At 32.2% G+C, this 17,649-nt stretch overlaps 1 protein-coding gene across 1 annotated transcript in view; it reads right to left on the bottom strand.

The window, feature by feature from the left end:
- The window catches only part of LOC143236684 (uncharacterized), a 43,234-nt gene that overhangs the window by 2,528 nt on the left and 23,057 nt on the right, over window positions 1-17,649 (bottom strand). The window contains exons 6-10 of the mRNA XM_076475098.1: window positions 12,543-12,648; window positions 11,173-11,345; window positions 6,205-6,324; window positions 5,340-5,437; window positions 740-888 (exon numbers count right to left, since the gene is read on the bottom strand). Of these exons, the coding sequence (XP_076331213.1) occupies window positions 740-888; window positions 5,340-5,437; window positions 6,205-6,324; window positions 11,173-11,345; window positions 12,543-12,648 (646 nt within the window). The remainder of the gene's footprint in view (window positions 1-739; window positions 889-5,339; window positions 5,438-6,204; window positions 6,325-11,172; window positions 11,346-12,542; window positions 12,649-17,649) is intronic.

Here is a 17,649-nt window from a genome sequence, read left to right on the forward strand (position 1 = left end):
AGTTTACTTCTATTGTGTTTCGAAAGCTGTGTTCAGTGTTAAATCATAATTCACATTTATTCCACTGAAAGCTACTAGTGTCTAATAAACAGCGGTCATTAATTTAATTTAATTTTTTTCATTCTTAATCATAAAATACACTGAGTTATAAATCTTAAAAGTAAAATAAGTTAATAATGTTTATATTATTGCTATTATTTCTCCTTATGAAAATATTTTTTGTAATTACAGTTTAATGAAATTCCCACCGTTACTATAACTTGTGTTAAACAACCATAATTTTGAAAAATAATAAATATAATTTAATTAGTATAACGTAACGAGTTTAAAGTAACTTCTCACTTGGTGTAATGTTGATCGAAGTGTAGTACGCACATTTATGAATAAATGAAACAACCATGAACTCTGTAGTTTCAAAGTTATTTTAGTGTATGTTTCTGATGAAGGCTTTTCGAAAAGCCTTAAGGTTGAACAAGTAAAACAACTATAAAAGATTATCTAGAGTTTGCAGTTTCATTTATTCATTATTACAAATAATTTTATCCTATTTTTAATTATAGAGCACTTCTACAACCAAATACATTTACAAATAAAACTCTCGTTCAGAACTTTATCTTCAGAGAAATTCTTGTATTATGTAGGTACGTTATCACGTAATTGAAAATCAACAAAATCAAATTATAACTCATAAATTATTCACATTCTAAATTTGAGTAAACTGAAGATAATCAGTACATACAATCAGTCATTGTTGAAAGTAAAACACTTGCTTCCATTGTTTGCTTCAACTTCCATTGTAGTTCTTCTTTTTCCATAGACAGCCTCGAGTTCATCTTTGATTCCTTTTCAAACTCTTCTTTCAGTTGTTGACTTTCACTAGTCAGTTGTCTAGGGTTATAGCAAAAATAAAAAAAACTGATTTTCACTAGTCAGTTGTCTAGGGTTATAATAAAAAGAACAAAAAGCTGATTTTCACTAGTCAGTTGTCTAGGGTTATAGCAAAAAGAAAAAAGCTGATTTTCACCAGTCAGTTGTCTAGGGTTATAGCAAAAAGGAAAAAAAGCTGATTTTCACTAGTCAGTTGTCTAGGGTTATAGCAAAAAGAAAAAAGCTGATTTTCACCAGTCAGTTGTCTAGGGTTATAGCAAAAAAAAAAAAAAGCTGATTTTCACTACTCAGTTGTCTAGGGTTATAGCAAAAAGAAAAAAAGCTGATTTTCACCAGTCAGTTTTCTAGGGTTATAGCAAAAGAAAAAAAAGTTGATTTTCAATAGTCAGTTGTCTAGGGTTATAGCAAAAAGAAAAAAAAGTTGATTTTCAATAGTCAGTTGTCTAGGGTTATAGCAAAAAAAAAAAAGTTGATTTTCAATAGTCAGTTGTCTAGGGTTATAGCAAAAAAAAGCTGACTTTCATTAGTCAGTTGTCAAGGGTTATAGCAAAAAGGAAAAAGGATAAGATATCATTAGGTTATTTTTCAATTCTTTCAAATGATTATTTTTGTCTAAACCTATTTGAAAAATACTGAGACAATACACAGTAAAACAAAAGTATGCTCTGAAAACGTAAAGTGTGAATTAAACTCAAATATTTATGTGTCGTTACTTAGAAGAATACACAAGGGTTTGAATTTCGTGCAAAGCTCCACAAAAGCTTTATGTGTAAGGTAACCCTAATTTAGAAGTGAAAGATTAAAGAGAAGGCAGCAAGTCATCACCACCACTTGCTAAGCTTTTATTAACGGATAGTAGAATTGAACATCACTTTATAACGCCCCTACTGAAAGGGCGGGTATGTTTGGTGTGACGAGAATGTAGGTACATTGGTTTTAGTCACATCTTGGAAAAGCTTCAGATCCATTTCATTTTCAGAGTTCATCGTTTGCTAATTGGTCATTTTTGTGATTCATTTTAATTCTTTTGTAATACAGTTGGGTGGGAACCGAGAAAACTATTGAATAGTTGCAAACTGGATAATAATTTAGGGAAGAGGAAACTGAAGTTGGAGTCCTGAAGCGAAACAGCCTAAAATAAGGTTGTTATAGACTAAATAAACAATTTACTCTCCACTACCTGGAAGAGATGGTCATTAAAATTTACTAGTTTTTTAGAACTGGGAAAGGAGAGTGTTGATCTAAACAGGACGTGTATGAAAGACGGAGGAACAAAGGTTGGCAAAAAAAACTAAATTAATGGCAATTGACTGAAATTATAAAATAATTAATAAATTATAAAATAATTGATAAATTATGAAATAATTAATAAATTATGAAATAAGATTAAAAATAAGGTGAAAAGATGGTATAATAGAGCTCTCTAGTAGTAAAGGAAGGCAAGGAATGTTAAAGAACAGACGCAGGACAAAACAGCTTGGAGAAGTCTTGTGAGAGAAAATGACACAGTGTTGATCTCGAGGACACATAAATATTTCCTTATTGTTAAACTGCTGAAAATATTTGTTTTGCACATATTAGATGTGTTTATAAAATAGAATTGATTTGGCTAGATTGAACATGTAGCTATATAATCAGTTGTGCATATAACTCACAACATGTAACAAATATAGAACAGAAAAACAAGGATATTTATGAAATAAAATAGTCTTCTTAAACCTATACCAGACCTATATTCTTTGTAACAGAGGTTCTCTCATATGCAAAATAAATCCATTCGTTAATAATCTGTATGTGGATTTTTCATGAACTATTTGTTTGTTGCTGTATCATGTACTATACACCATTTCATGTTGATCATAGTGTAGAAATGTTTCATAAACAAGTAATAATGCATAATATGATTTACAAATTCAATTTTTACAATAACACAAGAGTTGCACGTGGTATATTGCATAGCTAGACTTGCTTGGTTTGGACGTTTTTAAAACCAAAATCAGAAGGTAATGAAATCAACACGACAAAAAAGAACAAGATGCATTGCTGCCGTAACTACGTACACAATAATTCACTACTTTGAGGAATATATCTAAAGGACATTCAGAAAGTTCTCTGGAATATAATAGGTTGAGGAATAATTCGTGAGCGTTTTTAACTAATTTCATTCAAGCATTACATGCAAGACTATACAATACTTCAATGCATGAACACATTACACCCAAAACATTTATTATGATACTTTATTTCGTGTAATACCTAGGTATATAGTATGCATTGTTTTAAACGAAATTGCAAGAAATTAAATGCGAAAAGCAGATGGTGTCGAAAATGCTCGATTTTGTCCCCTTGACATTCCATTTAATGAGCTGTAATTGAAAGCAAAAATTAAAAACATATGAAAATCAAACACACCATCTATTAGAGCAAACAATTATCTACCAAATGACATGAAATATTTTGCGAAAGCGTTTCATTTATGAATATATTTTTTTAACTTAAAAAAACGCTCACAAATTATTCCTCAACCCAATATAAAGATTACTTACAAAGTTTTCAGGAATACATCTAAAGGTTATTCAGAAAATTCCTGGGAATATATAAAGGTTATTTACAAAGTTTTCAGGAATATATCTAAAGGTCATTCAGAAAGTTCTCGGAAATATATAAAGATTATTTACAAAGTTTTCAGGAATATATCTAAAGGTTATTCAGAAAATTCTTGGGAATATATAAAACTCATTTACAAAGTTTTCATGAATATATCTAAAGGTCATTCAGAAAGTTCTCGGGAATATATAAAGATTATTTAGAAAGCTTTCATGAATATATCTAAATGTCATTCAGAAAGATTTTGGGAATATATTTATAGGCCACTCAGAAAGCTTTCGGAAATGCATCAAAAGATTACAGTTAAAACATTCAACGAAAGGACAAGATCAGGGTTAGTATATAAAAAGTTTCGAAGTTCAGTGCGTCATATCTCACAAACGGTATGGCAAAGGAAGTTAATGCTGCGCAGGTATCTTAATAATATAGTACTGTAAAAACGCCACAGTTGTTACTTACCAACATGGACGCCACTATGACCTAATGTCTAAACAATAACAACAACTCTTCGAAATGTGTTCCTCCAAAGTCCAGAACACATTTCATCCATATGACTACGAACATTACAACAACATCTGGTATGCTGGCTACTTCCTTGAGATATGCATCCAGGAAGTTTGAAACTGTGCGAGGCATTCCATGGTACAAGGGTAAATTCAAGTATCCACACAAACAGAAATCACCAGGTGTTAGACTTGGTGAACAAGGTGGTCATTCTTAAGGAAAGTAACGTGAAATTATTCTTTCCTGAACGCGGTTTTGCCAGATGTGTTTAACATGGTTATCAATGTGCGGTTGGGCATCACTCTCCTTGAAAATCGTAACATCTATCACGTTTCGTTGCTGAAGCATAGAAGCCACATTAGTTGTGAGCATTGCTTGGTGCCATGTGGCACTGATTAGTAGTTCATCAAAAAAGTATGGTCCAGTAACTGTGAAACTAAACCGTACTGTCACCTTAATATCATGAACATGTATAAAAAATTGTACATTTGGATTAGTTCTGCGTGTTGACCTTCCATAAATGGTGAAATGTTTTTCATTAGTCTATAAGATATTTGTAGGTTATTGGTCATTAACTATCAATACTGCCTATGTGTCATAACATCGCACTAATTCACCTCTCTTCACATTTGTCAGTTACATAGTTTAATGTGTTGCACTGCGATAGACAGACCATTTTAACCCATGGGAAATATGCGAAAGAATTCACAATGGCGTCTCTGGTGACAACATGTGAGAACTGTGGTATCTACGTAATTGTGCAGTTTCATCTCTCTTGGTATACTGTTTTTGAGTCATGATACGCTCAACTGTGAAATCTTGCTTATAAAAAAACACTCTTCATAATTATTACGGCCCGGCATGGCCAAGTGGGCTAAGGCGTTCAAATCTCCGTCGCACCAAACATACTCGCCCTTTCAGCCGTGGGGCGCGTTATAATGTGACGGTCAATCTCACTATTCGTCGGTAAAAGAGTAGCCCAAGAGTTGGCAGTGGATGGTGATGAATAGCTGCCTTCCCTCTAGTCTTACACTGCTAAATTAGCGACGGATAGTGCAAATAGCCCTCGAGTAGCTTTGGGCGAAATTCAAAACAAACAAATAATAATTATTCATTTCTTAGTTTGTGCAAAATGTAATGATAGTCTTGCATTATTATGCTGTTGATATTTTAAAAGCTGAAGTTATAAAACTAATGTTAAGGTATAGAAGAATAGCACCGGTGAGCATAAGACTTTCTTATTTCCAGAAACTTTCCAACAAAACGAGTCCATCATTTGTCCTATCACCATGGTTTGATTTTAAAACTAATCTTTACTAAAGTACGCTTGACATATTTACCTTTCAACCTGAACCTTTTCATCAATCAGGGCTTGTAAATCTTCATTCCTTCTTCTTAATATTTCTATCTTCTTCTCAGCAATCGGAAGCTTCTCTAACTAGCGATTTTATATAGAAAACAAAATTTTATTTCAAAGTTTAATTCATTATTACAGAGAAAACAATTTTAAATATTGAACATTTTAAATATAATATTGACGGAAGGTATTTTTAATGGACTTATATATGTTGGGAGATTTTACACCCCATTTCGAGCTGATAGCTTTGATCTTCATATCTGCTGGCCGTTAGAAATTATACGTAAAAAAACAAACTTTCTACATATATATATATGGTCCATTAACAACTCGTTTTACGTATACACTTGTCTGCCCAAATTTTCTCTGAAGGGATATTCATGAAGAAATATGTATTGACACATACTAACAGTTACAAACTACAAATGTATCAATTATGAAACCAATTAAAACTTTTAATGTAATGATAAAAAAGAGAAGAAAATAAAGGAATGAAATATCCAAGTTAATAATCTACAGTTAAAACAGTCGAACATGTATTCAAGGGTTAGAAAAAGACAACCATGTTTAGGGTGATTTGGATGGCATTTATTTACAGGAAAGAGGTTTAACGCTTATATCTTTACGGTAACCTAACTACTGATCCAATTTTTGATAGTCCAAATCAGTGCATAATCAGTGCTTAAAATTATATTAAGCTTCAACAGTTAGTACCAAAGCTGAAAATCTTGAGCAGGATAACAGAAGCTAAGTCCAGCACTTCCTTGTTCAGAACTGTAATAAACTGTCAGCTAATTGAGATTATTTAAGGTATTTCTGAAATGAAAAAAATAAATTAAACACAGTACCTCCTTTTTCATCTCCAAATTATCTTTACGAAGCTGGTGCATTTCTGTAGTTTTCAACTCCAGCACAATTCTCAGGCTATCCACTTCTTTTTGTAATGTACTCTTCTGGGCAAGGACCCACTGTGTGATATAAACATGACATTTATTCCTGGTAATATTCTATTTCTCGTTGGGCATTTCGTGTATTGGTTAATTATGTTTCTTGGTTTTATTTTTACTGTATATTAGAATAATTATGTTTCTTAGTTTCATTTTTAGTGTGTATTAGAATAATTACGTTTCTTAGTTTCATTTTTACTGTATATTAGAATAATTGTTTCTTAGTTTCATTTTTACTGTGTATTAGAATAATTATGTTTCTTAGTTTCATTTTTACTGTGTATTAGAATAATTATGTTTCTTAGTTTCATTTTTACTGTGTATTAGAATAATTATGTTTCTTAGTTTCATTTTTACTGTGTATTAGAATAATTAGTTTCCTTTTACTGTGTATTAGAATAAAGTTTCATTTTACTGTGTATTAGAATAATTATGTTTCTTAGTTTCATTTTTACTGTGTATTAGAATAATTATGTTTTTTAGTTTCCTTTTACTGTGTATTAGATTTTCCAACTGGAAATTTAAAAAAAACTATTCTTATCTCTCCTTTTTCTTTAGATAACTCATCAATTAAAGTAAAAAAAACACGAGGTCCTATGAACCAAAATCAGTGTCAAATGAGTTAGAAATGTTTGTATTTTTAAATTCAGAAACAATTTACTTTTCTTTCCAAATATATTGATTAATCATGGAAATACGACTTTTCTTTTTAATAAGTAGTCCCTTACTCAACAGTGAAAGATACTGCTACTTCGGTAGGTGTGGGATATTCCCTCAAACACAAAGTTCAGAAGTCTAGGAGTGAAACACATGGCCGTGTAGGGTAAAACCTAGGGACTTCTTTTTTGTACTCTGCTGTTTTCCTTGATCCGAGTTGTTTCTTTTCTACTAAAGTGGACCACCTGCATGCTATGGTCATGGTATTTCACCATTATTTTAACACTCCTCTTTCCTTTAACTCCTATAATATTCTTACATTACACTCAGCCTTTTCGTACTCCTTACTTGACCTTGAATCGTTCTACGTCTTCCCAATGTCGAGACTCTCGCCACGCTGTCTTTCCCACTTGAGACTATGACGTCGGATTCATCGATCTTATACGTAAATGTATTTCTTTCTGGACGCTTGATAGTACTTCTTTCGCTGTAGCTTATCTAACCTCTCTTATAGGTAACCTTTTGAGGAACATGGTGTGTCATCGTTGTCTCATCTACAAACTCCTACACTTGTAACACCCGGACGTTTTGCTACTTTACCTTTGCGGGTTACCTTTGAATCTGATTTAGTCTCCATCGTAACAAGAACAAACACTCAGAGATTCTTGTACGTTGCCTCAGCATTTCCTCAAAGTTTTCACCAAATTTTCGAAGATGGTGATTTTTTCATAGATAATGCATTACAACACCGACATGACCATTGTCTGAATCAGGGAGAAATTATTACCAAGTTCTAAAGAAAAAAAATCAACCATAACTTCTTGGATGTTATTCAGTTATAGATTAGCGTATATACAAGGGATCCTTGTACATTAACACACTTTCCTCTGATTTTTACACACACACACACAAAAAACCAAGTGTCGGATATGGCTCTTACAAAGTGTTCTGTCAGTTATGTTGCCGTTGGGTCAGAAACTATTTGTTAAAGGTAAAAAAAAAAACTATCGTGACCTGGGATTTCATTATCTATTTTGTCAACATTCCTGAGATAAAAATCGGAAACCAGTGCTTATGTCGATGTTACATTTACACCGAACAGTCTCAAACACCATAGTATTCATGTCCTGTATGCAAGTAAGTTTACTTTAGTTTTACTTTTTAACGTTAATTACGGTGGATAGTTTTGAAACACATTTCAAAAGTTGGCAAAAGATGTGATTAACGTAGATTTAAGAAGCTCCTCATTTATCGAATTCAGAGTTATATTTTCTCCAACAATGTTTGCAGTTATACATTGTGGCTCAACTACCATGATTTATAAATATCCTCTCAACTCATTTTACATTACCTTATGGACTACGTGACTTAAACAGTGACTAACATACCTGTAAGGCTTTATGTTTTAATATCCTATTCTTAACACAAACATTATGCTAGTATTAAAATACCTAATTAATGTTGTTGATGTCTATTTGTACTTAGTACAAACCATCTCGCTTTTCCTACTTCACCCTCATAATGCACAATGAAAATAATTGTAGTTTATTGTTCATATCGTCCTACTTAAGTACGTGTTACTTTAGTTTTCTATACCTCACACATAACGTGAGATATCACGAAGTACAAAGCTAGTTTCAGCAATACAAGTTTGTTATTAAACTTAGAAGTATTGCTAGTTAGATGTTCAGTAAAAACAGCTAACCACTCTTCTAGCTTAACTGTGAAATACCACACGTGAAAAAATATTTCACTTAGTAGTAGTAGACGTAGATAGTGATGCTTTTATGAAAGATACGTTAGTCTGCTCTATGTTTAAAAGTTGTTGAAATAAATAAGTTGTCTGATGGACTGGGGATTCGACGATGTTTTGATGAATTTCTTACTCTACCGAAGTTGGTAGAAATGTTGTTTAATGACCAGACAGGTCGCCCATTTGAACAACTTGTAAATGTTGTACACCACCAAAAACTGATGAATTAAAGTTAAATAATACGTTTTATAAATATAGTTTAATAATAATGTTGTTTGTTATCAAGCACAAAGCTAGGTAAAGGACTATCTGTGCTCTGCTCACTGTGGGTATCGAAATCTCATTTCTAGCAGCATAAGTCTGGATGGGGGTATTAACTAAGGGTAACATATGGAAAGTTATAATGACATGTATTTATTAGAGGAAGATATCAACAACATCTATAGGTATTTTAACACCAGTTGTTATGAAAACTTTGTAGCCTGTATTTGTTAAACGCAGTAAGGTGATTTTACAGCAAGTTTATAAAACGTGTACATATAGCTATTGTTCATGATTTGCTATAAAACTAAATGTTACAGTTTTTGGTGTTTAAAGTCACACAATCAAGACAATTCTAATTTCATAGACATATTTTATTATAATAACAAAACAGTTATCTGTACTAGCATTAATTACTATAAGTTTCAGATAGTGGATTACCATTACACTTATAGTTTGTTGTTAGCTGATAACCAAAAAGTACCCATTCCTAACCTACACAAGTAACTTCACTTACTCTATTATGAGATGATATCCTAAACAGCAAGTATAGTCCTGTGGTCATTCCGTTAATTTAAATCTCTCACTGCTCCTAACCTTGGTATTAGACTTTATAAAATAAAAAATCACATGTTGTTGTTCAGTGGCAGCGCCAAGGGAGGGCTTGAGCCCCCCAAAACTGAGCCAAGCCCCCCTTAACCCCCCAGTATTGTTACCTACATATATTCATAAAATATGGAAAACACAATCGTCGTTGTTGCTTAATAATTAACATCAAAGAGACATAGATCTGAAGAACTCAACGTCTTCATTAAGACGGATATATGTGTTATGCGTCCCATAGCAACGTACTGAATTCACTGAAACTCATAAGCTGTTTTGCTGCTCCCTGTGTAATGCCATTCTATCTTGAGCTTTGACGAAGATTAGACAACCACGTTGATTTCAAGGTACAACAGATCATCAGGGATTTTACTTGATAAACCAAAGGTTTCACAGGGATTTGCCTATCAATTTCATTTATCTTTTATTGAAAAGTAAAACATAGCATGCATGTATAAGTGTATTGTGTATAGGTCAAAACTATGAAGCATTTAGCTAGTGTTATGTCCTCTGTGAGATCATTTTGCATTGTGTATCAGCCATCCAAAATTGTACTGATGATTGTGGCATACACTTAAATTTGTGACTTACAATCCAATTAGTTATACTTATGATTAGATAATAACCTTACATGTTAACTGACCAGATAATATTTCTAAACAATTCTAGACTGAATTTTAAAATTGTCATTGGGCTATTTAGAAGTACCTAATTTAATGTAATGTAGTAGTTACATTATTGTAACAGGTGCTTGTCACACTTATGATAATAAGAACAATATCACAATCACAGTTTGTCCTGTATGAATAATGTGAACTTATGAAGAAACCAGCCTTTCTGTGAAGGTCAGCTGGGTGGAATTTAGGTGAACTTCCTCTTTTACATTTTCGCATATTTTCATAAACAGATTATTTCTAATTTGTAATAATAAATTATTAATCAGAGTATGAGTTTCCAATGAAAACTGCATTGAAAACGCAGTTCAAAATAGCACACCTTTCTGAAATGTACCTTGATATTTACATTATTATAATTTACCATTTATACTTCATATTGATGGCATTTTGGGAAGCCCTCCACAGTTTACCTCAGCTCCCCCCCAACGAAAATATCCTGGCGCCGTCACTGATTTTTGTTCAACTGTAAACGTTTTCGTTAATACAGTTTGTATAAGAGCTCAAAATCTAACGTTTACATGAAAAATAATGTTTATGTTCACAGAAAGAATTCATATTGATCATATGAACTATTGTCTTAGACTTTAGAGAGTAAAAAAATCTGATTTTCTGCTGTAAATGCCCCTCCTCCTCATGTAGCACAGTGGTCTAGAAACTCGGTTTCAATACTCATGGTGGGCAGAGCACAGATAGTCCATTGTGAAGTTTTGTGCTTAACTTCGAAATAAAAAGAAACAACTCTGCTATAATTATTGATTTCAAACCGTACGTGTGATATCGGATTTCGTAAAGTAAAATATTAGTATGTTGTGGTCAGTTTTTCATTAATATACCACTAGAGTCACATGTCAATAAGTTGTGAAATGTCGACATGGTTACTTTTATTTAAGATATGATTATATTAGATAGTGAACGTACTTGTAACTTAGTACTAGTGTCCTGTTGTAGTGTTCCTTCCATCTGTTTCTTCTCCTGTTGGAGATCCTTACAATGCTTTCTCAGCTCTTTCAACTGCTGTTTTAAGGAGGCCTGAACCTTCTTGTGATCTTCCATAGTTTGATGGAGTTGGTTGACAAAATCTCTTTCCAGATCTAAAGGGAAAGGAATGGGGAAAAAGAAGACACATTGCTTTATTGCACGTACCTTATAAAATTAATGCTAGATAAATCTAGAAAGTTAAAACATTGTAGAGAAAAATGCAATGATAATACAAGATGATATTTAAGATCAGCAACAAAACAAAGTGACAACATTTTATCTTCAGATTATTTAACTATTACTATTCAACGATGATGAATGACAATATATATTTTTTACAGTTTAATAATAAATACATATTTAAAATAAATAATAAATAGTTTAATACAGTTCAATAAAACTGTGCCTTTCATGAGGTGAATTTGACTAAACCATCTAACTGAAAATAACATTTACTCACTGCTAAAATATGTATGTTTGTAGAAGGTTTGTATGTGAGGAAAGATAGGTTTATAACAGTTAAATGATATATTATTGCACTTGCAAGTCTAATAAAGTTAATGTTTTTTAAGCTGTAACGTTTATTTTAATAACTGAAGTGTCATATGTTAAGTATTTAATTATGATCTGATATTAATGAGTACAGCTGTCATATGTTAACCAGAATATATTATTTAAATTCATAAAAATAACTCCACAAAAATAAATCACAAAAAATATCAAACTATTTATCATGATCTAGTGAAGATAATGGTGAAACATAAAAGTTCAAAATAAATAGTTAAACTTAAGAAAGGTTATTAAATGGATAGATAATTACTTAAAAATAACACAATTCAAAAGATGATAAAACATTTACATGAAATGAACACTTCTACATAATACTCTTCAACTTATTCCAAAACATAATTATTTTACACATCAGAATAAACTGATTTGTAAATTGCCTGAGCTGGTTTCTTTTTACCTGATGAACATACTATCATCTTTGGTTGTTGAAAGTTTTAGAATATTGTTTAAAAATATTTCGTTATCATAACATAAAATGACAGAAGTTGTTTGTTTGAAAGCAAAGAGCTATGCTGTACTCTGCACCCCATGGGTATCAATTCCCAACAGATAATTTATGTCACATCCCTGCAGAGTTTTCTTTTTTCATATTTGTACTTAACATTTCCACAGTATAAATTAACTTTAGCATTAAGGTAAAAAAAAAACCTAAAATTATGCAGTATTTAACTATGTAATTTATTTTCAAAATGCTTATATGGTATTACAGAAGCTTCTTTGTTTGTCTGTCCAAAGATTACCTTTAATGAGTCGGTTGTGTTGTTCTCTCAAGGAATCCACTGATGAATTATTTCTGATTTGGGTATCTTTCATTGATTGGACATGAATGCTTTTTAAGTCTTGAACCTTTGAAAGAAGATTTGTCGTTAGGTTTAAATATTTCTATTGAAAATTAAATGTACCAATTTTCCCCAATTGTTGCAACATAAACTGATAAGCTACTGTTTATTAAGGCCATAATTTGTTGCTTTAAACCTTGAAGCTGTTGAAGAAAGAACCACCTCTATTTTTAAATAACTATCAGTTTAAATTAAATATAAGTCCAGTAAGATATTATTAATTTTTTTTCAAAATATATTTATGAAATAAATGACAAAATGAAAATTTTAGAAATGATTTGTGAGTTAACCACAGAGAAAAAGTGCTTCTTACTATTACATTATTAAAAACAGAATTTTAACGAATTTCAGTTTTTAGTTTCATATATTGTTCAACATAGTTATTGAAAAGTTACTCAACTTGAAAGCATTGGAAGGCAATACATTTTAATGAGAGATCAGGCAATGCTAGTCTTAAGCATTAGCAAGTGTCTGGGGCTTTGTATTTTAAGGAGCTTACTCTGGTGAATTAAAAATATATATAAATAATTTTTATCTCACAAAAATGCAACAAAATATGCAAGTTTTAACCCCTCAAAATAACAGTTAGGTTCTTTATCTGAATCTTAATTTTAAAACTTATCTTGGGGTAAGGTTTTTAGGTCCCCTTAAATTCTGTTTTGGGTCTTATTTCTATACTGCTTTCTGCATTAACTTGCTAAGCCTGGCACAGAGAATGAGTGTCTGTATGAAAGTAGTCTGCTAGACATATGCTACATACATATATATATATAGCACTGTGCAAAAATGTTAGACAATGAGAACATTTTGTAATTATTTACATTTTGTGGGGCTCATTCTTCCATGGCATTAAAATAATGCAAATTTCAACACAATGGTAATGTTTCACTGATTCCTGATGACAACTGAATGAGTCAAGGTGAGCATACTTATCATTCTCTAGAATTCTCATGTACTTGTAGTAAGGGCATACCATGAGGGTTCTGCTTAATTGAACATACTGATCAAATTTAGGGTCTGAAATAACTGTCATTGTACCCCAGAGAATTGTCAATAAAGCAGAGAGTTTCCATAAAGGCTTTATGTGATACTGGTTGGACTCTCTCACAAATTGCTGCAGAGTTGAAATGCTCCTTAAACACTTTTAAGTCCACCCTAGATTTCCTCCCAGTGGCACAGAGGTATGTCTGTGAACTTGCAACTCTATAAATCGGGTTTTGATACCTGAGGTGGACAAAGCACAGATAGTCTATTGTGCAGTAGTTTTGTGCATAATTACAAACAAGTAAACAAACATTCCTATATCAGAAGACCAAGACAGATACATTTGAAAATAAGAAAAAAAAGAGGCAGGAAACATAAAATCAATGATACTGATGTTAAATGTTATCGTTCATGCAGCCTTCATGACAGAAGGAAGACTGCCATTGATCTCGAGCATGAAATAAATTACCAGGTACCAAATGACAGAAAAGTATCCAAATCTACAGTATCAATCCCCCTGAAGTTACAACTGTAAAATCACGGGTTTGATTCCCTTCAGTGGATGCAGCAGCTAGTATGATGCAGCTTTGTGAAAAGAAACACACATACACTATAGTATCAAAAAGACCTAATAAGAATGGAATAATTGATCAGGCAGCAGTTAAAAAAAACTTTATTTCAATCTCCAAATATTGTAAGGAAAACGAAATTTGCTAGAAAGTACAAAACTGGACTGTTGACGATTGGAAAAGGGTGTTATGGATGGATGAGTCCACGTTTGAAATATATTTGATTCAAAGCATATGTCATATATCCGGCAGAAAAATATACTTACCTCAATGCACAGCACTTATCATGAAGCATAAGGGAGGCAGTGTGATGATCTGAGGGCGTTTTTTATGCTGAGGTGACAGGAGATATTTGGAAAATAGATGGAATAATGGATTAGTGCAAATAGCACCAGAAACTGATCCATCATGGTATACCTAGTGATTTGCATATTATTGATAAAAGATTCTACTACTAAAAAAATAATGACCCCAAACACTCATCCAACTTTTGCAGAAATCATTTAGCTAAGAAAGAAGCTGCTGGAGTCATTCAAATGATGCAATGACCCACACAGAGACCTAGTCTCAATCCAATTGAGCAGATCTGGGATTTGACAAATTAAATGTTACTTTCAAAGATACTTTATTAGAGTGTATTAGAGAAATGTGGAGTAAAAAACAAATAACACTTTGATTAAACATGTTGCAACAAAGGTTGTCTGCAGTTATTAAAGCAAAGGGAACACAAAATATTAACTGTTTACTGAACTCAAACACTGAGTTTCTGTTGTACTAAATATAAAGATTATGTTGCACCTATAATTTACCTTCTTTTGTTTTTTGAAAGTAGACAGACTTCTAATTTTTGACTTTATCTTCACAATTTTGCATAGTGCTATACAAACTGCTTAATACGTATCAAGAGAAGACTGAGTGAACACATCACTTGAATACTCACATACAAAGTATTTAATATGTAACAAGACAATAATTAGTGGGCATATTGACATATTTGAATAGTTACGTGCACAGCACTGAATATGAAGATGAAAAAAATAAAATTAGTTTATGATGAAAAGAAGCCATGATTTAGTTTAAAATTAAAATATAAAGAAAAATGGATACAAATAATTAAAGTTTATTGGGAGACTGAAAAGTTTGATCAGGATCAACAAAAAAGGTTATTCAACATTCGCTGATAAAATAGTAGCCCAAGAGTTGGTGGTGGATGATGATGACTAGCTGTCTTTCCTTTAGTCTTATATCACTAAATTAGAGGCGGCTAGCGCAGATAGCCCTCGTGCGGCTTTGTACAAACTTTCACAAATCAAGCAAACAACGAATAAAACTATAAAACGTAAGTTTACTGGTAAAATATATAATATATATAAATATAAAATATATAACTTACATAAAATAAAAAGTAAAAGAGGAAATACAACAGACTAGATAACGGAAAGACTAGACATTGCGGCAGGATAGTAAAAACCAATTAGAAAACACAATAGTATCGTTAGGTAATCATTGTCTATAGCAAAGTTAAAACATTTGGACCAATAAATTAGGAAGTTGGTTAGATAATAGAAGCCTATAAAAAGTGTTAAAATAGTTGAATAGTTAAAGGAAGGCTAAGAAAGCTGAACATTGAATGTACAACCAAGAAACAATTTGGCTGTATTGAAGTCTTTGTTAAGATGAAATAATTTAATTGAATAATGGGATTTAAATAGGTTAGACATACCGGTTTGGCAAAAGGAATACACAAGAAGGTAAAATAGATTGGGTGAATTTAGATGTATGGAAAAAATGACTAAACCATAAACTTATGAGAAAGCTGGAGAGTTTGGCTGAGTAAATATGGTTTGTATAAGGCGTCCGCAGGGATGCGGCAAGAGGGGGCACTTAGAAAATGAGAAATGTAATTCATTCATTCAGCATATGTATATCACTTTGTTTATTCAATGGTCAATTTCAAATTAAAAAGATTTGTGGACGCTCACAATGGTTTGGTGACAAAAGAGTAAAAATAATTTGGTTGGATCAATAAAGTTTGTCGCTAAAAGAGCTGAACAGTTGGATTTATAACGAGAATCAATGGCAGAACTGAACTGTTTGATCAGACAGTAGAAGATTAAAGGTAAGTTATACAGATCAAGCTATAAAACGGCAGAAGATATTTTACTAGAATACGTCTGTTTACTTTGAATTTTCTGCAAAGCTATTTCCACGAGCTGTCCCTAACTTAGAAGTGATAAACTGGAGAGAAGTTAGCTAGTCGACATTACCCACTTCCGATTCTTGGCTCTTTACTAACAAATAATAGGATTGATTATTATATTATAACACTCATGGCTGAAAGGGTGAGCATGAGTAGGGACGGGATTCAAACCCGTGACCCTCAAGTTGCGAGTCGAGTTCCCTAACCACCAGGATATACAAAGTCATTTAAGTTTGTAAGGAGGTTGAACTATTTAGTTGAAAAGGGAAGACCAAAATCACGGTGAAACGGGTTAGGGAATACCACGGGATTCAGTTTGGGGGATAATAATGGTCATCCACGTAAAGTCACATAGGTGTGTTGAACAATGTGTGTATATGAACAGTTTCATGCAGTTTGAGTGGGGAGGTGAAATATAAAAAATACGGAGTGGCATCAAGTTTTTGAAAAACACATATTGAGAACTTCTAACAGTTAGTTGAATAATGGATGGCTGGACAGTTTGACATTCAATGTAGCTAGATATTTATAGTGAGAAATAAACATAAAAAGTGTTAAAATACAGTAATATCACTCAGCTGTGGTAAGTTATGCAACTTCATGTCATAATTTGGGTTATTTGATGGATAGGTGAAATGTATAAAAGTTGAACAATTTACCCAGACAGAAACTGTCGGATAATTCAGATAACTTGGATACACAACATTGGAATTTAGATATGTTGACATCAGGCTGACAAATAGAAGTCTATAGTGGAGGGACGAACTGTTGAAACAAGTTAAAGCTGAGGTAGATATTAGAAGACTTCGAAGAAGCTAGACAATCTGGTAAAATCACTTGCATCATCAGAAATTCACTGTGAACCACAGATACAGGCGCTTGTTACCTGTGGTACTAAATCTTACAAATCACTACACTAACTGAAAAACCACAACTGAGAGGATAATAAAATTCCAAGTAAACTCTATATTATTTAGTTTACTTCTTATTTCTAGAACGGTTGATATGAGTAACAGCATTTTTTGGGAAGGTAACACAAACTGTCTGAGTAATAAGAAGTTTGAACAGTATAATCAGTTACTGGATGTCAATTTAAATGTAAAAGATTTTAGTAAGATAATGAATACATAGGAAAGTTAGACAGGATATCTGAATGTAGAAACACTATGAAAGGTTTTAGATCATTTGAATAATTAAATAAAACACGTTTCTACATATCAGAGGTCTGCAATAAAAAGAGATTGTTTCGATACAA

Source organism: Tachypleus tridentatus, chromosome 13 (assembly GCF_004210375.1).
Source record: "Tachypleus tridentatus isolate NWPU-2018 chromosome 13, ASM421037v1, whole genome shotgun sequence".
In the NCBI taxonomy this organism is placed as follows: Eukaryota; Metazoa; Arthropoda; class Merostomata; order Xiphosura; family Limulidae; genus Tachypleus; species Tachypleus tridentatus.